At 40.3% G+C, this 24,483-nt stretch overlaps 1 protein-coding gene across 1 annotated transcript; it reads left to right on the top strand.

Moving 5' to 3' along the window:
• The first annotated feature begins 968 nt into the window (after positions 1-968).
• ATP7B (ATPase copper transporting beta) lies at positions 969-23,772 on the top strand. The gene is made up of 20 exons (XM_062582374.1): positions 969-2,145; positions 3,505-3,741; positions 4,900-5,063; positions 6,153-6,314; positions 7,803-7,879; positions 8,238-8,412; positions 8,996-9,229; positions 9,429-9,520; positions 9,660-9,787; positions 11,720-11,874; positions 12,089-12,223; positions 13,373-13,567; positions 15,262-15,444; positions 17,087-17,240; positions 18,624-18,770; positions 19,820-19,962; positions 21,375-21,578; positions 21,691-21,808; positions 22,597-22,699; positions 23,511-23,772. The coding sequence occupies exons 1-20, from the start codon at positions 972-974 to the stop codon at positions 23,770-23,772; spliced, it is 4,242 nt and encodes a 1,413-aa protein (XP_062438358.1). The 5' UTR covers positions 969-971.
• Positions 23,773-24,483: the final 711 nt, after the last annotated feature.

Raw genomic sequence — 24,483 nt, 5'->3', positions numbered from 1 at the left:
TCAATACTGGCTGTATATCCTGAAAACTGCTGTTGGGTCAGACCAATGAGTTCTGTGGCTCAATATATGATCTTTATTAGGTGCCTTGCAATGACGTAGGATAAACTAAGCTATAGTGGAAATATCTACATATGATACAAGTTTTTTATTAATATGTGTCAGATGCTGACTTTGAATTAGAAGATCTGTATGTATGCAGATAACACAGACACTTGTGTGCATACATACGGCTCTTCAGACATGCAGCTAGTCCTCCCTACACCTGCTGATTACAGACTCTCTGGTAATTCTTGAACCTGTTTTTCCTCCTCTCCTCTCCTCTCCTCTCCTCTCCTCTCCTCTCCTCTCCTCTCCTCTCCTCTCCTCTCCTCTCCTCTCCTCTCCTCTCCTCTTCCTCTTCCTCTTCCTCTTCCTCTTCCTCTTCCTCTTCCTCTTCCTCTTCCTCTTCCTCTTCCTCTTCCTCTTCCTCTTCCTCTTCCTCTTCCTCTTCCTCTTCCTTTCTTAACTCCTAGTGAGCAATAGTGTGTTGGCTCTGGATGTTTGTTGAAGGTCATTCAGACTACTCTGGCCTGTGAACCCTTGGGCAGGTGACCATGTACTATGGAGAGCAGAGCCTAGGTTGTGTGATGAATACGCTTGATGGCCACAGAGAGTTCAGATTTTAGATGATTGTATTGGGAATGTTCAGACAACTTTGCTTTTATGTCTCTACTTGAATATATTTAAAACTGCTGCCTAAGAGAAGTTTGAGGGGCCTGATTCATAACTGTGTGCATAACTAACCGGTAGTATTTTCCGACTGTAAATTAACATTGTGATACGTTCTAGTAGAATACCCTGCACTTCTAGGCATGCAGAATACTGCTGCTTTTGCAGAGATGAACATACATGCATTCTGTTTTTATTTTTCCTTTGCTCTTTAGGCTTTGTCCAAGACGGATTCTCCTCCCAGCTGTGTGCAGGAACCCACAATGAAAGAGAGTTTTGCTTTTGACAACATGGGCTATGAGGAGAGCTTTGAAACAGCACCTTCTTCGTCTTCCCAAACACACACTGTTGCAGTCAGTGTTCAGGGCATGACTTGCCAGTCTTGTGTGCAGTCGATAGAAGGCCAGATTTCCAAGGTGAAAGGTGTTGTGAGCATTAAAGTCTCCCTTGAGCAGAACAATGCTCTAGTAAAGTATGTACAGTCGGAAATAAGTCCTGAACAGATTTGCCAGGAAATTCAGGAGATGGGCTTTGATGCAAACATAGCAGAAGAGAGATCGACACCAGCGTCCGTAAGTGTGCCGTGCTTGCGAGAGGCAGTAATTAAACTTCAGGTCAAAGGCATAACATGCCAGTCCTGTGTCAGCAGCATCGAGGGGAAGATTAGAAAACTGAATGGTGTGATAAGAATCAAGGTGTCACTTGGTAACCAGGAAGCAATTATTGCTTACTATCCTTACATCATTCAGCCCGAAGACCTGAAGAGCCATATCAGTAACCTGGGCTATGACTGCACCATTAAGAGTAAATCAGCCCCTTTGAAGCTCGGTGTCCTTGATGTAGCACGCCTGCAGAAGACGACCACCAAAATGACACCAGCATGTGAAGACAGCGGCAGGGTATCGCCGGTGGCTGTCAAGATGAGCAGCACAGCTACAGTACAAATAGAAGGCATGCACTGCCAGTCCTGCGTCAGAAACATCGAAGGAAATATAGCGGCTCTTCCAGGCATACAAAGTATTAAAGTGTCTTTGGAGCACAAACATGCTGTTGTACAATATAGCCCCACTTTAATTACCCTGTCATCTTTGCAGCAAGCTATTGAATCCCTTCCTCCTGGAAACTTTAAAGTATGCCTGCTTAGCAGTTCAGAAGCAAATAACGGAGCATCTTCGTCACCTGCTTTGCTCTGTGATCTCTTCAGAGAGCAGCTAGCAGATAGGACGTGCACAGCTGTTATTAGGATTGATGGAATGACCTGTAATTCTTGTGTACAGTCCATAGAAGGGACGATATCACAGAGGAAAGGAGTGCAACATGTAGCAGTTTCTCTAGCTGAAAGGACTGGCACCATACATTATGATTCGACTGTAACTAATGGAGAAGAATTAAGAGCTGCCATAGAAGACATGGGCTTTGATGCATCAGTTCTCACAGGTAATAGTTTTTTCTTGCATGAATAGCCTTCCAAGCAGGCCATGAGATTATCTTCTGGAGAGGGAATTTTAAAACATTGCATTAGTGTTATTTTTTCTAAAAGGGGCTGGTCTCGTCTCCCTTAGGAAGGGAGAGCAATTTCAACTGGGAAACACTTTATTTCACCCTCAGTAATGAGAAGAGTTGAGTTACATTATGAAGCCAGAAGGTTTGGAAGTTGGTACGACGTCTTTTAAATGGCAGATCCCCTTGCTCACTGAAGTAGATTCCCTCTTACCCCTACAAACTACCAAAGTAGATCTATCAAATCAAATATTTTAATTCTCTTTATAAAGTCCTAAAAGATACAAACTTAATGCAATACTTTTCATTTATAACCACTTTTTTTTTTAAATTTGCAATCTCTTTCTAATGTCCTAATTTTTTGCTTTTATTTCTTGAGTATTTTTACCAGGGATGTAAGTCTTACTTTTAGCAAGATAAATGCCAAGATGCATGTTCTGCTTGGTGAGAGAAGGCATTGCTTTTACATGTCAACTGCATCTCAGTTTCTACCTTTGTGCTTGTGCTCAATGCGTAAGAAGTTGCTATGGTGCATAATCTCCTCTCTAGCGATTTTCAAAAGCAAGAATATTTATCTGCTTCAACTCGGAACAGAATTGCTTTGAGATAGTGATGTGGTTTACCTGGAATGAATTAGTTCAACCACAGGAGACCAAATGCCGTTAGCTTTGCTGAGGGGACCAATCCCTCTGAATCTGTAGGGATTGCTATAAAAGAGGAGTGCATAATTATGATTTGTTAGTTTTATAATCTGGGAGGGAGAGAACTGTTGTGTAGAGGTCTGTATGCTGACAAGTCCTTTGACTACTCACTCATGCAGTGCTTGCCCCAGAAATGTTGTGCCATAAAGAGAAACCTGTTGAGAAACTTGTTTTTTCCTTGTCTGAGATAAAGTGCTATGAGTTGTGAAATAGAAGGCAACAAGAACAAAATATGTGTAAGACTGGATTATGGTCTCTATACTGGATGAGGATGATAAATTCACTCTGTACGTGTGTTGTTATTGAGTAAAAAGGTAGCTGTTAAGTCTAGGTATTGAAATTGGAGGGAATAATTTGCCATTTGAAAGTGGAAAATTCTACAGTTCTATAGAGTTAAATGGCGATGCAGTGTTACTGGTGTGGGTATATTGTTAAAACAGCATATATTATTTCTAAGAAGAATCCGAGATTAACATGTCACCTTTCAAACACCTGGAAGACTTTGCATGATTAATAAATATGTGTTCTGCATCATCCTCATCATCTGATCACAGTGTAGATAGTGTTTGTCCTCTTTATTGTGTGTTTATTCAAGATACCACTACTGGAGAAAACACATATCGGTCTGACGCCGGCAGTGCCGCAGTGCAGCCTGAAGCTCCAGAGTCTCCTCGCCAAGACTGCAGCACAGATGCTCTTCTGGAAAGTGCTGGCCTTGACGTGTCACACCAGCCCAGCGGAATGACAGACGAAAAGTGTTTTTTGCAAATCACAGGCATGACTTGTGCATCATGTGTATCTACTATTGAAAGAAATCTGCAGAAAGAAGACGGTAATAGCTTCAGCATTCCGATAATGTGTTTATAAGGGATTACCATGAAGAAAAGATATTCTGTGTGGTTCATGGGAGGGGCTGTGTTAGAACATCTGGAGATTAAATAGACTAAACATTCAGTGTTAATGTAACAACATCCTTATTTAACTATGCTACTGCATTCATTCCGTCAGCGAGCAGAAAAGTTGATGGGCAACCTGATGGACGTACTTTCTTCATAACATTAAGTTGTTGCAATATGATCAGAATCTAAATAAGGTTCGAGGCAAGAGCCAAGGAATTGTTCTCATTTAGTTTGCAGGGCCTTGATGCTTTACAGAGCAATCCGTCTCCTCCAGAGCTGTTACGAGCTTTGACACATTTGTGATGTGAAACTTACCCTTCAGGGCACGTTTGCACAAGCAGGTACAAATAAATGCATGGCCTCGGTGCCTGCCTGGGTAATTATATTAGCTCAGGCACAGCAATGCTTATTAGGTTAGAAGTCTGTGGAGTGGAGCTGCCTTTCCTCTGGCCGTACAGAACATGGAGAGAAGAGCCTCAGCGCTGCCTGCATCACCTTGTGTTGGCATCTTGTTGGAGGGGTTTGCTTATTCATTCCTGTCTCTCATACCTCCTAGTGAAGGGGATAAAAATCAGAGAAACTGTTAGCACTTCCAGAATAATTTTGTTGCCTGTGATTTTACACTTTGCTTTTAGATTCTAAATTAGATTTATGTGTTGCTGTTAAAAAATAAAATAAAATAAAATAAAATAAAATAAAATAAAATAAAATAAAGGCCTAAAAGGCCTAGTTTTGTGCTATGGGGCTTGTTTAGGGCTTTCCAGGGTAGAGCTTGTAGAAATCAGTGCAAAGATTCCTTATGAACTTCCTTTTTATTTTGTTAGACCTTAGCAAGACTTACCTCCTTCCCTCTGACTTCTCCTGTTCCTCTTATTGCTAAAGGGAACTGCAGCATACCTAGATCTCTGTCACAACTTTGCTGTTGTGCCCAGGGAACAGCCCTAAAAGGAGGCAGAGGGAGATTGGTCAGCATAAAACATCTCTATGCTGCTGCTGCTCACATTGACGCTCACTTGTAATGGGGTTTTATTTGATACTGCTTTTCCCAAAGGAGCTACAGTGTCTAACATTTTTGATCATTGCCACTGCAGGTATTGTTTCAGTGCTGGTATCACTGATGGCAGGTAAAGCAGAGATAAAATACAAGCCAGAGTTCCTACAGCCTCTTGAAATAGCACAGCTGATTCAGAATTTGGGTTTCGAAGCTACTGTCATAGAAGATCACACTGATACAGAAGGAAGTGTAGAGCTTCTTGTAAGTAACATGTATTTGAAATTATATGTTGGATTTGGAAATGTCAGGTTTGAAAGAAGCATTTTCTCGCAAATATTTTTGTTCAAGGAGCTGTGGCTTAAGCAGTTTGGTTCCAGCTGATAACACCGATATTTCTTAATTGCTATAGAGACAAAATCAATTCGTCTTAGAAGAACGTGTCCAAAGGCGCTGAAATAAAAGGTGTATAGAATTGACTCTTCTTAGCAAGCAGTAAAACAGTACTTTTCTGCAAAAGCACCTTGGTCAACAGTACAGACTCTGAGCACCTGAGAATATATCATCAAGTACATGATGATGATGCTCCATGCTTTGTATGGAGGTCTGAGATACCTGGGTGCCATTACTAAATTGTTCATCCTATGGACAGATTCTTCAGAAGTCCATTTTTATTTTCTGAAATATACACAGACAGATAGCAAGAGTCTGCAATTATGGCAGTAGTTAGACCAGAAAGTGGGAGTATGCCTTTTTGAAGCCACAGGGAAATTTAAGTTGGCAAGGTGAAGCTATCCATGTAGAGTTTGATTTAGACAATATGGTTGCTGATATAACTGTTAGCTATGCTATTACAGTTAATATTATATACTAGTGCTGCTATGTAAATATATGGCTGTGAATATAACTGCTAGTGGTGGAATTTTGAAATAAAAGTGGGTAATTTTATGTTCTCAGCTTTATTTCGTTTAAGACAGCCCTGTAAACTCTTCATACTGAGGCCTTGGGTCAGTAGCAGCAGAGCACAAACAGTTATTAACATGTTTATAACCTGGTAACAAGAGAAGCCTTGTCTCAGGTTCGTCCACAGTTATTGGGTGAACACTGGGTTCATTAAAAAAGCAGTAAACTGCCTTGAGCACTGAAATCTGCATCTCTGGGTTCAAGTTCTTTGATCGCTCAGTAAGACTCTGTAACGTGAGCAAACATTGACATTGCTGGAGAGAAAAAATAAAAAACAAAGCAAACCCCCAAATGACAGATGTACTGGTTCTTTTTCAACATTAACGGTGAAAAGAGACTGCTACCAATTCCAGAGGCTGCTGACCATACCTAAAATCATGTTTTGTTTAGATTACAGGGATGACTTGTGCTTCTTGTGTTCACAACATTGAATCCAGACTTATGAGAACTAACGGCATATTCTATGCCTCCGTTGCACTTGCTACTTGCAAAGCTCACATCCAGTTTGATCCTGAAGTTACTGGACCTCGAGATATTATAAAAATAATTGAGGTGGGTTTTAGAAGTTTTTTTTATAAGAACAATGTTAAGGTGAAGTTATTAAGAAAATGAAACATCTGATACTTGAGAGGCTTTACTGACTGTTGCAGGTAAAATATGGTTATTACTGTATGCTCTCATGTTCTTGCCTCAGTGGTGAAGCTGCTGTGCTCCACAGAAGTGTGTAACCTACCAGGTTGTTACCCTGAAAATGATGATGAAACCCCCCTTTCTTACTTATATCTGCTGAAAGTGTCGCGTACCTGTTCTAGCTGCTGTGTGTGTAGCATCAGGTCTCTCTGCATTCCAGTCACTCCAGTGCGGTGTTGATGTTTCAGAAAAAATACTGCTTTCTCCTGCCACCTAAAGAGACTGTAAAAGGAGTCTGGCAATAGCAGGGAACCAAATTCAGTTAGCACCACGAGTACTACACGTCTCTGTACACCCTGACATCTATTCCCATGTCAATTCAGAGACGAACTGGCTGAAGCAAAACAACTTGCAATACAGCTCCTAAAGAAAAAAATCCAGCTTACTGGTAACTGTGCAGATCCCCAGTACTGCTGTGACATTATCAGGGCCTAGGTTTTAACAACATGCATTGTTCCCTCTCCCACCAGAAGTGAAGAAAGCTTATCGTATGAGGTATTCACGGAGAATAGTCAGGGGACCGGCAGAGATTGTTCCTTTCATAGTCTATAATATTTACTCAGAAAAAGCACCCAGACAGCAGAATTGCCTCAGCAGTAGTGATTAGCATGTAAATGACAGACTGTTCAGCCCAGCAGAGTAGTTCTGTAAAGTGCGTCTTGCTGCAGAAGCATCTCATAATGCAGCTATAAAGTTTACATGTGTTGTGTTCGCAAGAGTTTTTTTTTGTTTTGTTTTGTTTTGTTTCTTTTTCTGCAGCAACACTCTGAAGTGTCAGTTCAAAATTGGCTTTGCCCAGAATGGGCTGCTTTGCCCTGCAGTTTGTGATTTGGTAGGTTTAAACTGGTTCTGACCATTCTGATTTTCAACTTCAGGTGTACCTGCTCTAACGTAGCGTTAAGGACATGCTAGAAAGGTTGACTAGCCCAGGGGCTTGTGTACCTGTTTACCTTCCTTTGTAATATCTCCCTTCTCTTGTACTTACTTCAGCGGAGATCAAAAGGCACTAAATTCCCTTGGGAAGGAGGACAGCAGAATTCCAGCAGTCAGCGTGAGCTGTCTATGCTTAAAAAAACAGAATACTTGCTGCATTATAATTGTGTCCATCCTTTATAGTCCACATTTTGAGTTCTCTTCCATCATTATCATTACGATCTGGAATATCCCCCTATGTTGGCAGGATCTAAAAATAAGTAAGAAGTTGGCATTTATTAAATATGCAACGGTGTCCTTTTCTGACATTTCTGTTAATTTCTTCTAAAAGTAGTGTCATTTAAGTATGTTATAAGTAATACTGTTAATTTAATAAAAACTAACTATTCTCCCCTCTCCTCCCTTTTTAATGAAAAGGAAATTGGCTTTCATGCTTCCTTGGCTAGAAGAGTTCCTAATGCACATAACTTAGATCATAAAAAGGAAATACAGCAGTAAGTATTCCTCTTTCTTTCTCACACTGATGATCTTGTCTAGGTCATCTCTTGTAACTCATTCTGCTCATTTTCCCAAGTTAATTTGTGTAAAGCAAATTTAATTTTGTGTTTTGCTGTGGTGCAAGTACTTCTATGACCATTTTCACTAGTTTCAGTTTAGATAGAGGTCTGTGGCATTTAAGCATGTAGGGGACACTGCAAATGTCCTGGAGTGAGGTGTTGGGTCTTTCCCGAATATCCCAACCTCTGTGTTCATGCAGTACTAATACCTCTAGCTCTCTAGCGAGCACAGTGTTTGGTCTGGGTACTGCTGGGGTGTACTACTGCTAGCAATTTACTAGCTTCTACTTTTCAGGTGGAGAAAGTCTTTCTTGTGCAGCCTCGTGTTTGGTATTCCTGTCTTAATCCTAATGATTTATATGCTAATACCTGATGGCGAGCACCACGGATCTATGGTGCTGGAACAGAATCTCATTCCTGGATTATCTATTTTAAATCTTCTCTTCTTTGTCCTGTGCACCTTTGTTCAGGTATGCCCACGCTATTTTCTAGGTATTTGCTTTCTTTTCATCTCCCGTTTATGTAATCTGATGTGGAAAAGGTTAGGAGACTAGAAAGTTATAGTGGATTTTGCCTGGCCTCTTGTCTCTATAGTCTACACAGAGTGAAGTGGCACTCTCCTGTACATTATTGATTACGTAATTGCTCACAATATCCTCTTGTGCCAAAGTTGTGTCAGTGACATTTCCAAGTGGGGAACATAACGTTAGAACAATTCAAAAAATTAATCAGCTGCAAACTAGCTGGGTAATTGTAGGTATATCCCTTAAACCTCTATACTTTGTGGGTTTCTTATTGCATGAGGCAAAGGTGACAGTATTTAGCTTGTGGAGTTGTTCTGAGAACAAGGAAGGGCGAGTGAGAGGATGACAGTGGAATAAGTCTCCTAGTAGACAACTCCACTGAAGTTACATCAATATAAAACCAGCACAGGACAAGAAACCCTTCCTTTATCTACAGCACGTTTATAATTCTGCTATAGGCACCATGATGTACTCCCTACTTTCTACTGCTGTGGTTTTAGTAAGAGTGTGTACATGCTTACACCAACAGTTTCTCGGTGGATGGTACTTCTACGTACAAGCTTACAAATCACTGAAGCACAGGACAGCCAATATGGACGTGCTCATTGTACTGGCCACAACTATTGCTTATGCATATTCATGTGTGATCCTGATGGTAGCGATAGCTGAAAAGGCAGAAAAAAGCCCTATCACTTTCTTTGATACACCTCCAATGCTGTTTGTGTTCATTGCCCTTGGGAGATGGCTGGAACATATAGCAAAGGTAACTCATTTACACACTAAATATTGTGTATTTTTGATGAGAACAGAATAAAACTATTTAAATGATTTTTTAGTCAAACATTTCCGATGTGAGTAGTAGCCTATATTATGGTCATTTAGAGCTCACAGATCATTGTTTAAGCAGAACATCAGCATTTATGAAGCTAAATATATCTCAAGCATTTATCCCTATTTCTTAGAGTAAGACCTCAGAAGCTCTTGCTAAGCTGATATCTCTTCAAGCTACAGAAGCAACTGTGGTGACTCTTGGACCTGACCACTCTATTGTCAGGTACATATTTATTCACCAAAACCCCCTCAGCCTGCCTGGATGCACTGGCTAGACTTGATGCCATTAATTTTAAAGTGTTATTACGCTTTTGAAGCTGATGGCGTAAATGATCTGTCTGTTCTACTTGTGTCTTTTACAGAGAAGAGCAGGTAGCTGTTGAATTAGTTCAACGAGGTGATATCGTAAAGGTTGTTCCTGGTGGAAAGTTCCCAGTGGATGGAAAAGTCATTGAAGGCAATTCTATGGCAGATGAATCTCTTATTACTGGTAACTGTCCTTCCATTTAGGCAAAAAAGCGGAATCTTCTGTAGCTCTTTCTTAAAAGAACAAAGAACAGATCCAGCCCAAAAGCCATTGTTTGAATAACCTCCGAGCTCAATGGATGCAATGCCTGGCCTTTGCGAGCTTGAATCCAAATCCTGTGTCTGAACATACCCTAAAAAAGGAGGACTCTGCCCAATTTGGTGCCTTTTACTGATCTACTGACAGGATGGGTGAAGTCTAAATACTTCTGTTATTATTCCAGAGATCTGGTGGGAGTTTCCTTCTCTTCAAAAGTAGGTTCTGAAGGGCAATGAGGAAGTAATACTGGTATGTTGGAGTGTGTGAGCATGGGAACCAGAAAGGGCTTCCAACAGGGGTTGCCAAGTGAGCCGGGAGAGAGAAAGCAAGCCTCCCAGACTGACGTTTTTTAAGCATTACAGGACCTTTTCACAGCTTCTGAAAATTTCACTTTATTTTATGAATATTTGCTGGTGCAACTCTTACAAATATGTTAAAGAATCTAAAACCCTAACATGGTCATTGGCTTTTGTGTTTTAGTTACGTATTTATTTCAGTTAAGGAACAGAGACACCCTTAAAATTAAGAGAATCAGTAACCCTAAGAAGAGAGAAAATACAGATTTTTGTAGAGCTAATGTTCTTGAAAAGACAGTGAGAGTTTGCCTTCTCTGTCCATTACTGATCCATCAAAAAGCCAGGACGTGTTGTAGCTCTGTAGTTTGGAGCAAAACAGCTACTTTTAACCCAAGAGTCAGGGCTCTTGCCTTCTGGAACAAGACTTCTGGTTTCTGTTCACCCCTGGTTTTGGAGGTTTCTGGTGGTTACTGTACTGGGCAGGGTACTGATGTTCCAGGCAGCTGTCTGCATTTTACAGAGGACTGATCAGCCTTGTTGTATTTTTAAATATTGAACTGATTATTGTCTGGTTAATCAACTAAAACCTTATCCAAATTCCTTCATTTATGAAGTAATTTTATAAAGAGCTGGGAAGTGCGTTAGATGACCCACATTGAATTCATATGCTGGTTTGATATTACTAAACATTTCTACACGAGGAAAGTGGGAAAGTGTAAGACCTAAGATCTAGTTTCCGACCTGTTTTTAAGTGGGATCACAGAACGCAGTGCTGGCGAAGCCGTCTGTTTTTCCTAGACTGCTTCCAAATAGAGGGTTTGGAGGATCTGTGCTGTGTCTTCCCATTCACAGGCTGCAGATGATGTGCTTTTAACCAGTGCTAGTGCCAAATTACAATTGTTATGCACATAATATACAGAGAAATTCTATCCTAAATTTTTCTCTCTTGCTTTCCTAGTAGCCTGTATCTTGGGTACTCCAGAGTCGTCTCTCTTCTCTGCCAGTAACCCCCTCTCTTTGACTGGTTTTTGTGATACATTTCTTGGCAAACATAGACAATTAACAAGAAATATTTCCACTCCCGCTTGCCTTAAGGCTCCAATGAAGGCATGGTAAACCGTCACCTCACTATTTTAGGAAAATCTGGGAGTGGAGGCTGTTCATCTGTATGGGGAAGAAACGTATGAGAGCAGGGTGCCAGCATCTGTGTGCTGTGTGAGGGGAAAAAAAACACTCCTGGGGTTTTTAGATGGAGACCAAGTTTCTGGAGATGAGAAACTGGGAGCCCTGGATCTCAGATGGGATGAGAAGGAAGAGCCTAAGACATTTCAGCTAAGACATTTGCTGTGAGACTAAAGCTAGAAAAAGCTTCATAGAAGTATGACACCACTTACAAATGTCTTCATTAGACAGAGATACAAAAATACATGATTTCTTCTTATTGTTGTTTAGAATAGCTGATTTTGGTAGCACACAATGAACTGTGCGCTAATGGATTGTGTTAATTATTACCGTGGATCCTTGTGCTGGTCTGGCTCATTTATTCATCTTTTCTTGCCAGGGGAAGCCATGCCAGTCACTAAAAAGCCTGGGAGCACAGTGATTGCTGGTTCTATAAATGCACATGGCTCCGTTCTTGTTAATGCAACTCATGTTGGGAATGACACCACCCTGTCACAAATTGTGAAATTGGTGGAAGAAGCTCAAATGTCAAAGGTAAAAATAATAGAGAAAAGGAAACCTTATTTACAAATATTGATTAAATCAGAAAAGGTTCTATATTTTGACATGGTTGGAAGGCTCAGAAAATCATGTGCTTTTCCACATTACAAAAAAGATTCAGATAAAGACTATTAGATATTTCCATGAACTGAATATTTATGTGATTTTATCATAAAAACATCCAAATACCTGTTTTTGTTTTTTATAGGCACCCATCCAGCAACTGGCAGATAAGTTTAGTGGATATTTTGTTCCATTTATCATCATCATTTCAACAGTGACATTGATAGTATGGATCACAATTGGTTTTATAAATTTTGATATTATTCAGAAATATTTTCCTGTAAGTAATTTCACTAAGAATTGAATTTTGTTATTAGAATATCTCCTAGTGTAACTAGCGTATCTTCTGTGTGCAGAGTTTAATGGTGCAAACCTGGCAAGTACTTTTGTACAGTGTGTTGTTTTCTGTACAGAACGGATAATTATACTAATTGGAATCTGTCAGCCAGTCTAAATGTATCTGTGCATTTGCCCCTTAGTTCTGCATGGGTTTCCTACGAGCTGAAATTATTGGTGTTATATCAGGATTAACCATGCTCTGCAGCTGGCTTGTAGGGAGCTAAAAAATTGCTTTCACGCCAGGAAAATATTTGAACATCCTTGCTCCTGGTGACAGGTAGTGGGTTTGGTTTAGAGGGATGGCTAGCTTCTGTTATGTTTAGGATGGGCATGTAGGCTCAGCAGCTGATGAGAACTGTGTACTGGGAAATAGGGTTCACCTCTGCTGAACTGTAATAGAAACAGCAGTGAGTTGTGTTGTCACCTGGGAGCCTGAGAGCAGAGTCTCTGTCTCACCCCTTAGCATAAGGGGTAATTCTGCTGTGTCCCCAATGGATGCAGATTGTGCCTGGGTGTTGCGAAATAGTTCGTGTTAATGCCAAAAAAGAGATTTGAGAGTGGTCATTCTGCAGCTTTCCTGGAGTTACTGAGCCTGCATCGATCTGTGGAGCAGGACTCTGCTTCTTTGGTCTCCAAGGGGGCTTCCTCTGCCTGTGCAGAGGACAGCCTCTGTGAGCAGCGCTCTGAGCAGGACTTGCTCTTCAAACACCGGCCCGAAGCCAGTGCATCCACTGTGCCTGGGACTTAAGGCAATTTTTGCAGCCTTGCCAGCAACTGCTGTGCCCTGTTTAAGTGTGTAGTGTGTATTTGGGGCGGTATGGCTTAAATAGGTGAAGGTGTCTGATAGAAATTCGTGATGCATATGTGTATTTGAACAGTAAAAAAACTGGAAAACATCGCCATAAACAATTCATACCATTGACCTTTCTCTACTGTTACAGTAACAATAATAATGTGCTTTCCTATTCTGGAGGCTTCCAGGTAAATGTGTTTTTTGAAATGACTATGGTGATTGATTGCACACCGGTGTTATCTCCTATCAGCAAACATGCATATGTCTCTTCTTTTTTCCTCCTTCCTCTTCTCACAGAATCAGAACAAACACATTTCAAAAGCTGAAGTCGTACTGCGGTTTGCCTTTCAGACTTCAATCACTGTGCTGAGCATCGCGTGCCCCTGTTCTTTAGGCTTGGCTACCCCAACGGCTGTGATGGTAGGCACAGGAGTTGCCGCGCAGAATGGTATTCTCATCAAAGGTGGAAAGCCCCTGGAAACAGCACACAAGGTTAATAGTTCATTCTGTACTTTCGTAGTTTACCTTCTTGTGGCTATATAAAATACAATTTCCCAAGAATTCCTCCTAGTCTAGAGAAAGACTGCATTATATACTTTTTTTTATTTGCTTGCAACTCATTAATGTAAAGAAGATGGGTCTGACCTTCTTTCTCCACAGTTCAAAGTCACAGCAAAGCGTGGAAAGTTACTCGTTCCTGAAATCTAATACCAGCTAGGCTGCTACTCTTGCACATGACCTTGAGAGAGGTCTCTGGCTTCTACGCTCACTTGACCTCTTCTGTGGAAGACATTGATAACCCAGTGTTAGACCTTCTTCCTCAAAGCGCCGAGGTGAAATATATATTGTTTGTGATCAGTGGTTTAAATTATAGGATGTAGGAGGAAAATGGAATTGATCTGAGGTTGTTTAGAGAAAAAAAATAGAGAGGAGACATGGAAAAGCCCTTCAAATGCAGAAGACATTGATGAAAAGAGGAGGGGAATGCATGATTTGATATGTCCACAGCCAATAAAAAGAAGAATTGAGTTATAACCATTCTGTGGAAGACTGGAGTCAGACACAGGGAGAACTTTTTAACTGAAAAGGGTAGTTAAGAATGGAAATAAGTTATTCAGAATAGTAATTCTTCTTACTGGACATTATAAAATATACACCAGAGGTCTTTACAAGGCTTTGTAAAAAGCAGAAAATGGCTGCTAGTGCATGTTACTTTTTTTATCTTTTGGTTCTAGGTGTGGCTAGAGTCAGAGTTTGGACTTGTTGGATTCTGCAGGATTGGTGTGTTGGACTGTCTGGGAATGGAAATATTGAGCAGCTTGCAGTGCTCTGTAGTTCACATTTCTGCATTACAACTGACTCTAACTTTGGGTCTTGATATGTATGGGGCTATGTTTCTTCCTTCATTGCTGGGTTCCTCAGGACCCACTGGGCTTTATGAAGCATTGATTGTTGAATTTGATGAAGAGTCATAGAATCATAGAATCAGTAAGGTCAGAAGGGACCTCTGGAGATCATCTAGTCCAACCTCCCTGCTCAGCAGGGTCACCTAGAGCATGTTAGACAGGGTTGCATCCAGGCGGGCCTTGAAGATCTCCAGAGAAGGAGACTCCACAACCCCTCTGGGATTTGATTCTTATATCTGGAATTTTTTGCAGCTGCTTTGTCTCCAAATACTGCCTTGAATCCTCTTTCCTAAATGCTGTTGTTTAGCATAGCATAGCATAGCAAAGCACCGTTGGTAAAGGCCCTACTTGCATTGTAAACCATGTGATAAAAATGATTAAGGTGCCATTATGTGAATCCTGCACGTGAATGAATATGGGCATACACATACACACACACACACACACATGCAGACCTGTCTGTTACTAAAGGCCAGTACAAGCAGCTATTAAGCACTGCAACAATTCTGATGTCTAAAGAGCCTGATATACATACACAATGATAAATGTAGCTTCAGTAGAATCACTGCATGGAAAATGAGCAAGAAAACAGAAGGAGAGCTACTACATGGACAGGACTATTCAAGGTACAGGGATCTCTAGCTCTTGTGGATATATTCTCTCTTGATATGGATACAGCCAGCTGATTATTGAGGTCTGGCCTGCATTTATGTGCCCAGTGCATATGAGCATCCCTATGCTCACAGTGCCTCGACAATAACTCAGGTTTATTTCTTGCAGATCAAGACTGTGATGTTTGATAAAACTGGCACCATCACCTGCGGAGTTCCTAAAGTCATGCGGGTGCTCTTGTTGGGAGAGACAGCTCTGCTGCCTCTGAAGAAGGTGCTGGCTGTGGTTGGCGCTGCAGAAGCCAGCAGCGAACATCCTTTAGGAGTGGCAGTCACTAAATACTGCAAAGAGGTACCTGGCTTTTCTATTTAATCGCAGGCCTGAGGGGATCTGTGTGAATGCAGCAATGTCATATCAAATGAACTGGTCCCAGACGGACAAGCCTGGCTGAAAAGTAATAGGCTGGAAAACTGGCAGATTTTATGATCCTGCACCTCACTCTGGGCAATACCTAGAAGGCATATTATATTATTGTCTATATCCAGTCTATATCTATATTGTTTATAATCCAGTAATGCTGTGGAGTTATCAAGCAAAATCTTACCAAGTTTTCCCCCAAATAATAGGTATCTAGAGAAAAGAAGGATTATGGGATACGTGCAAAAGGAATGCTTATATTTGAAATAGTATCGGGAAGCAAATGCATGTGGTGACATTCCACACATTATTTGACTGTAATCACTTCTGTTAGTCACCTCCTTATCTGAATAGATAGGGCAACAAGTTTTAAAACAAACCTGCATATTAAGTTGTGATATTTGTGAATTTCACAAATGAATTGACAGGTTACTGATCTTTGCAAATTTTGCAAATCCTCAAAGGTCATTTATATTTTGCATGTATTCCTCAAATGTTTCAAGAGGAACAAAAGCACAAATAGTAAACAAAATAGGGAGTGTGGTTTAAATAAACAATATCTTCCTGCTAACACAAGTCCCTGGGCTTCTGGCTATTAGTTGATTTGTGGAAATAAATAATTGACAAGAGTATGAATGTCAAATGACAAATCTTTAGCAGTAAAGTTTAGAAATTAAATTACATATTTAGAAGGAAAAAGAGAGTATAGGTAATGATCCAGCTACCTGTCTTGCATTTTATACTTTCTGTTTTCAAATATACTTTTTTTGTTCTCATGACACTTCCATAATTATCACATGCATCAGTCATTACTGGATCATTGCTAGTATGAATTACGGTCCTATACCTGTTGCTAAAATTCTTACTACTAGCCTTATCATTCATAAATTGTATGGAGGTCACTCTGAAAGATGCAGTTAATTCTGCATTCCAGCGATAACCCAGAATAACTTCTTTATAAATGAATGTGTTTTCCATTCCTTTTGTAACATATAGTGTCCCAGGAGTTTCATTTTCTCAGCCTGAATATACTCACTAGCTTTTCCCTCTCACTCAACAGTAAGACCCAGTTTCCTTAGTATTATCATCCTGGGAGATCACTGCAAGAATTAGATAGGTGTTTTTGCTGTACTTAAAAAAAAACTAAATTAAAATAAAAAGCCTCATCCTCTGCAGCCAGTTCTCTGTGAGGTTGATTAGAAGTTGCTTCTTCTCAAACGCTGTATGGTTTATTCTTACGATATTTCTCTTCACTCCCTAGTCATGGCTTACATCATGAGTCACTTTTGTAACTGCTTGGTTCTTGAACTACCTGGAGAAGTCATCCTTTATGGTTTGCTGGTGCTAGGGCTGAAATTTTGTTGTAATTTGTGTAGCAGTCCCTTTCCAGAAGTCCAAAACAGCACATTCAGAGATCCTTCTTTTTAGTTCTGTGCTACTGATAGCCCATGGCGCTTTTCAGTCAGTTAGTTGCCTGAAGGAGGAGGAATGAGGCCTCTTTTCAGTAGGAGTTATCTGATACTTGTACAACATGGTGACAGCACAAACTGGTAATGAATTCTGGTTATGTCTGCAGGAGCTGGGCACTCAGAGCCTGGGCTACTGCACGGATTTTCAGGCAGTCCCCGGCTGTGGGATCAGCTGCAAGGTCGGCGGTATTGAAGCTGTCCTGGGCACGGCCGAGGGGAGCCTCAATAAGCAGGACACTAGCAGGAGCGGGGACGGCCGAGGTCCCCTGGGAGATAACACGCTGATCATGCTCTCTGAACCAGATGGTAAGTCTGGCCCCAAAGAGACTTCGGTTGCAGCGTGAGGGCTAAGGAGCCTACACTGCCGACCACTGTAAAACAGTTGTACCAGACGGGGAACAAGAGAAAAGCGGATTTATGGCAGAAAGAACATGAAGGGTAAAAATACACCTTGAGGAAAACTGCAACTCTCTCCTCCCCTACTCTCAATCTATTTGGAATTCAGAAATGTAAAGAAGTATTTAAATGCTTCTAAAGAAGGATTTTAGATGCATTTAGGTGGATGCTCAAAAAATCTGTTCAATAAACAGTAAGACATACCCAGGCAAATTCCCTTTAGGAAAGTAAAACAGTCCAGCAGAGAACAAAGTTAGCTAATTAGCACTATCTTCCTATTTTGAGCAGTTATCTTTTTCATCTGTTATCTTAATGCTACATTTTATTTCCTACCTTTTATTTCATATTAACTTAGACCTTTCATTTTCTGTTCAAATATCTGTCAAGGCACTTACTTTAAAAAAATTCTATTCAGCAAATGAGATGTGTTATAATCTGCAAACCAAATTTCAGTGCCTGGTGTTTTGATTTAACCAATACATTTCTCTCTGTTTCTGGCTCTGTAGAAACCACTCTGCTCTTTTGTAGTGTACAAGAGGAAAAAAAGTATTTAAAACCTTCCTCAAGAAGGTGATCAGTTCTATTCAGAAGACATTCCGTCTCCTGACCTTTTGAGGAAAAGCTATTAAAATAATTAAAATAAGGACTTTAATCATCATGACTGTGCCATTTGTGAATGATGTTAATGTAATATTTTCTTTAGATTGAATTCAAAATGAGGTACTCAACAAGCTGTTTTTATTGTTTGTTAGAAGAAAACTACTTTTTTAAAATCAAAAATACCTTTTATATTTAAAATTAGTCATTAAATGTGAGAACAATGCAGCATGGTATTTATGAAATGTGAATACTGCATGTTTCAGAAAGACAATGCAAACGTGCAAGGACTAATACATGTGAATGCTTCCATCAAGTTCATGCCACCAGTCTCCTGTGTACTTATGTATGAACAGTGACAAAAGCGAGTCTTGAAGCAGAAAGGTTTTATGAGGCTGTCTTCAGAAAGTGTCTGTGAGTTTTTGGCTGACTGTGACAGCAGCACTTCAAAAAATGCTAATGCCATTTGACAGGTCACCAGATAAAGTGTCATGGATATGGTCACTGGCAGAATTCAAAAAGATTTAAGAAAACGTCTCCAGAATATTCTTCTGTAGCTAATGCAGCTTGACACTGTCGTTCTTAAACATCTCTGGCTTGTGTCCACAATTTTTAAGTTGCTCTTTTTTTTTCTTTTGTCTGTACACAAAGGTCCATCAGCTTCTCATACGTACTCGGTGTTGATCGGGAATCGCGAGTGGATGCGGCGCAATGGCTTGCATATTGCAAATGATGTTAACGATGCAATGACAGACCATGAAACCAAAGGACAGACTGCTATACTGGTGGCTATAGATGGTAACTGCTGTTGAAGTGACTTAATAAATACAACTGATACTACTGTTAAAAGGATAAAAGCAAACTAAAGCAACTAATCTGTGTCTTAGTGACAAACAGAACTGTTTATGAACGGTTAAGTATCAAGGCATTCTTAAAAGAAGCTTTCACCTCAGTGCAAGCTTTATGATATTTTCTTGGGTAGTTTTTAATATAAGTATTAATTTCTGAACCTCCTGTTGTCCAGGACTGTTGTTCAGAGAAGCAGCGCCAGTGTGGGTGTGCAGTGGCACAGCTGCGTCCCCTGATGACTTCATATCACTTAGGGATCACAAGTTGACCTCTGCTGCATCACTGATTTCAAAACATTTCATGAATAAACATGACCATTGCTTGGATTGTTCAAGTACAAGAGGAAACACTAGATTAGACTAAATGAGTTTTGCCGCAGGGGTTATGTTCTGTGCTATGCAGAAAGGTATCCTAGACCATACTTCAATAGTATGCTATAATGGCAGTAGATTGCTGGGGGATCTATGGTCTTGATATGGGGCTTCTGACTCAATTACTGAATAAATATTCTTGCTGCTCCTGCAGAGCAATTTTCAGAGGCAGTTGCATGGCTCAGCCTGGGCAGTAGCACAGCAAAATCAAATGCTTTTAATGTGAAAATAAGGGCGTGTAGTTGGCATTTCTGTCTGTGCTAATGATAGTGACTGAAGATACAGAGGTACAAAACTTACTTTAGCCCTTACTTTTGAAAGGTAAGGTACGATAACTAAGTAGTGTGAGATTCTTGTAAATCAGGTAAAGGAAACATGGATACAACTTTCAGTCAATATGTGTTGGAGGAGACATTTATCTGCTGAAACAGATAAATGAGAAGTGTGTGTGTGAGAAAGACCAGACCTTAGAAAGCTCTAGATAGTTTTTCAAGCTTGTGAATGTGAATATTGCTCAGAATGGGTTATTTGACAATTCAGCAAGGTGTGATGGAGGGAAACTTTTGCTCTCTTGCTGCTACTTTGCTTCCCACAGCTGTGTTTATCAGAGGATGTTTCTTTGTGAAGGTGCATTGTGTGGCATGATCGCAATAGCAGATACTGTCAAGCAGGAGGCAGCCCTTGCTGTGCACACACTGAAAAACATGGGAATAGATGTGGTGCTGATAACAGGGGACAACAGAAAAACTGCAAAAGCTATTGCTACTCAGGTAAGCAAGAGGGTTTTGCAAACCTCTTGTTTGTGTTAAAAAAGATGTGATGGGGTTCTAAAACTCTACCTGTGTTGCTGAATTAGAAGCGGAAATTCAGAGTTTCCATAGATGTATTAAAGAAAAACTGTATTTTCTTCAATTAGACTGAAAATTAAGTCAGATCTTGTAGCCTGGCTAGGGTAAAGGCCAGCTACTGCATTAAGGAGCCCCAGATGCACGTACAGACAGGCATCAGTACTGCTCCAGGGATACAGAGTTTCTTGCAATAATTAATTCATTCCTGAACTGAAGCCTCATGTTTCTCTTCACTGAAAGGCAGGCCTATTTTTTGTTAGTGATGAAGGGATCCAATCCTGTTCCCACTAAAGAGAAGTGGGGGATTTCCATTAACTTCAAGGGTAACGTAATATTAGTAGGGAGAATTAGTGTTAAGTGCGGCACTCTAAAAGAGGTTGAGTTCATATAAGGTTTCATAATTGCAACCAACCAACATTACTCCAGAGGCAAAACCAAAATCTTTCTCTATCTAGCTACATTTCCACTGTCTTCATCTCCATTTCCCTCTTTTCCCTTTGCACTGGTCTATTTTTATTCTACCTTCTGCTACTTTCGATTCCTCAGGTAACCCACCAAACTGCTCACTCAGCCAGCTTGGTGGTATTCATGTTCTGGTACGTTGTGAGTTCTGTTCTGTTTCTCAGTGTCATGCTTTAATCCTTCTCACATTCTGATTCACTCTGTGGCCTTTGTGCTCGGCTGTGGTTAGAGTACTTTCCCACCTCAACTTTCTTTCTTATGAAAAGGAGTCTTTCAGAAACTCTTTTTGATTTATGTTACAAACACGTCAGGTGATGTTTTCGAATAAGCTTAGTGCATGCCATCCTGTGCTTCCATTGAATTTTTGGGACCGACTTTTTTTTTCCAATGGAAAGAAGTTGAACCAGTGCTCAAAGCTTTTAAAAATGTTACTTTTTGAAATTCTAAAAGAGAATCTCTACCTCTAGCATAGGTGCCTGATCATACATGGCTCCTATGTTGGATTTTTCTGAAAGCGTTATTGGTGCATATGCATCAAGTAGCATGATTATTTTGAAAACTGGCTGTTAACCATGAAAACCTTTATATCTTATCCAGGCAATAGTGCTTCAGAAGCCCTGTGGGGCATGAGGCTAAGAGCATGGTTTGTCAGTGTTTCGGCAATGAAGATGAAGCTGGCTGCAAGCAGTCTCCTTCTTATGAAAATGGCATGCAGCTTTTCAGTTTTCAGTGCAGCATGCAAACGCTACCTCCAACAAAATTTAGTTGGAGTTACCTTCCTTGGTTTTCCCTTTACTGGAGCAGCAAATGGTTCTTCCTTTCAACATGGAAGTATATCACCAACAAAGGCATGTTTCTTTCTTTGTACATAGGTTGGGATCAAAAAAGTCTTTGCTGAGGTCCTTCCTTCTCACAAGGTTGCAAAGGTCCAGGAACTCCAAAATGAGAGGAAGAAGGTCGCCATGGTTGGTGATGGAGTCAATGATTCCCCTGCACTAGCCAGGGCTGACATTGGAATTGCAATTGGAACAGGCACTGATGTTGCCATAGAAGCAGCAGATGTTGTTCTTATCCGAGTGAGCACTGTAATTTTGATCTGTTCCCTCTTGTCATCGACACTCCTCTTTTTAGTATGTTATTCTGAGGATTGCGGGTGGAAAACCCTTTCACTGCTCTTCTATTTTACAGAATGACTTGCTGGATGTAGTTGCCAGTATTCACTTATCAAAGAGAACAGTACGAAGAATACGAATAAATCTGATTCTTGCCTTAATTTATAATCTGCTTGGAATACCCATAGCAGCAGGTAGGTGACTGCCAGAGCTCAGTTTGTGGAAGACAACAGCACAGCTGAGCTCTATAGTGCCTCTTGCAGAATTTCCTGCTCAAGCATCTAAAGGGAAGTTCCTGGAGCCTTTAGAGATTGGCAAAAGGAGGAAAGAATAAATATACTGTTTTTCATGCTGGTAGAAGAAATCTTTCTTTCCCAAATTTTAAGCTCTTAGAAATAAATTTGTATATTGTAAAATGAAACCTAGGGTATTGTTTCACATCGCAGTACTTGGGGATTAGTTTCTGTATATTCAAAATCAGCTCTAATCAGAGATCTCATCCCACTTCTGGATGCTCACTCTTTTATTCAATCTGAATCACCCACTTTCTCTCATACTGCTTGTATTCTTTCTGCTTCTGTCAGACATCTCAGGCATTTCTCCAAATTTTTCCTTAAAATCTACTTCAGGCTCTTTGCCTTTATCAGTAATTTCTCTATCGTTTGCCTGGACCCTTATCCTGTCCTTCTGTTGCTTTTGCTTTGTTTCATACACACAGAATAGCTGGAAGGGACAACCAGTCTTACCTTGTGGAAGGGACAACAAGTCTTACATAGCTGAGTCTGTGCAAGGACCATCTCTTGCACCTGAAGATATGTATTGAAAATTAAGTAAATATATGCTGATCTATGTGTGTTTATGGAAGTCTCAGCAAGTCACTCTGTAGGACTACTGATCTGTTCTGTAATTATACAGGGACAGAAGTGTCTGTATCAGGATGGGCTACACCAGCTGATGATGTGTACATGTTCTTTTTTGCTAGGTGTCTTCATGCCTGTTGGTCTCGTGCTTCAGCCTTGGATGGGATCAGCTGCAATGGCAGCTTCCTCAGTGTCTGTAGTGCTGTCTTCCCTGCAGCTGAAATGGCAAGTTGTCTTACACTAAGCAGCTGGGAAATCATAGACAGTACGGCTGATGGGACTCAAGTTAGAGACAGCACTTTGGGCTTTATATGCCCAAAAGTACCTGACAGTCCTTTAGTTTGGGGCCGTTTTGTCTAATCCTTGGCTCCAAAAATCCTTGGCTGCAGGATCAGCCCTACCACTATAGTCTTTCCCTTCTAAAAAAGGTCTGTGTGTAGCTGTCCAAAAGATGAGGTATTTCTATTAAGAGTTTATTTTATTCTTCACTTTTTCCAGTATTAAACTGATATGCTTAGTACTGGGCATCTTTATGGTCACATATTTACAAATCACCTAAAACATAATTTGGCTTCAAGGAAACGGTATTACAGTATGCTCTGAAGAATAATTATCTTTCTAGAAGCTTCACTTCAAATAAATTGAAATTAGGTTCCAAACAACAGAATAATGTATGTGAAGAAGACCATACATACTTGTCATTGCTGGGCTTTTTTGGACCTGGAATATATCAGTTTAGAAAGTGTCTCTTAGTCCACTCAAGTCCACTCTCCTGCAATTGCTGGAAGTGCCTACTACGAACCCTTTCATAACTCTGAAAGTTCATAATTTTTCTTAAAGTACCTTGTCTTGAGAAGCTCTCTCTTTTCCTATTAAAATACTTCAATGCTGTAGGACCAGTACTCTTAGCCATTAAACATTGCTTCTGAAGTGCAGCTGTCATTTAGATATTCAAAGGTATCTGATATGTTCCAGTGCTGAATTCTCTTCTGTAAATTGACCTCTTGATACTAAACTTCTCTCCTTCTCTTCTTAGTTATAAGAAACCAGATGCAGAAAGTTATGAAGCACAAGCTCAAGGCCGCATGAAGCCACTTACTCCTTCCCAAATCAGTGTTCATATTGGAATGGATGATAGGAGGAGGGATCCATCCAGACCAGCTCCTTGGGATCAGATTAGTCAAGTGTCTCTCTCTTCGTTGACTTCAGACAAGCTGCCAAGACATAACGGTTTTGTAGAGGAGGAAAGTGACAAGTGGTCATTGCTCATGAATGAAGATGAAGAACAGTACATCTGAAGCACTGTATTCTTAGTGCAGCAGAAACCATTCTTTCCCACAAGTGACAGGAAGGACTGCGTTATCTCATCAAGAATTTTAAAACTATAAGAGAAGTTATTCTTGCAACTCACAAAACAATTGCTGCTCAGTTCAATGTTGGGTTCTATGGATTGTGTTTTTTCAGGTCAGCAGTTACTTCTAGTTATTGAAAGGATCTGTGGCTCTATAGTAAAGTGGCTCCTTTGCACACAGAAAATAACAAAATAATGTAAAATTGTAATTTTCAGAGTCTAATAGAAGTTCTCTATATTGGACTGTTTGCTGAGCACCAAATTTCATTCTTTTCAGGCTTACAACCTTTATTCTTTCAAGAGCACATATCACAAGAGTATTTTCAGATCCGCCGAGTGGGAATTTCTGTGTTAAAGTGAAAACATCCATGACATAAGGAGCTTTATGGTTGGAAGTTGTATTTTTACATAGCATCCTAACTAGGCATGTCATTGTGGGAGCACTTTATATTTAGGATTTGTGTGCATCTTCTTGGACCAAAAACGCTTCAATATTTCACTGACTATAACTTTCTGAAAGATCAAGTATCACGTTCTTCTGATTCACATTTCCATTGCTGAACTTCTTCTGTGATTCCCATTACTCTCCTAGGGATTTTTTGTTGTTGTTCTTTGTTTCGTTTTGTTTTTGTTATATATGAGTTCTTTTTTTTCCTGT

The sequence above is a fragment of the Rhea pennata genome, chromosome 1 (assembly GCF_028389875.1).
Source record: "Rhea pennata isolate bPtePen1 chromosome 1, bPtePen1.pri, whole genome shotgun sequence".
Taxonomy (NCBI): Eukaryota; Metazoa; Chordata; class Aves; order Rheiformes; family Rheidae; genus Rhea; species Rhea pennata.
The sequence above is the reverse complement of the archived record's forward strand: the minus strand, read 5'-3'. Positions and strand labels throughout refer to the sequence as shown.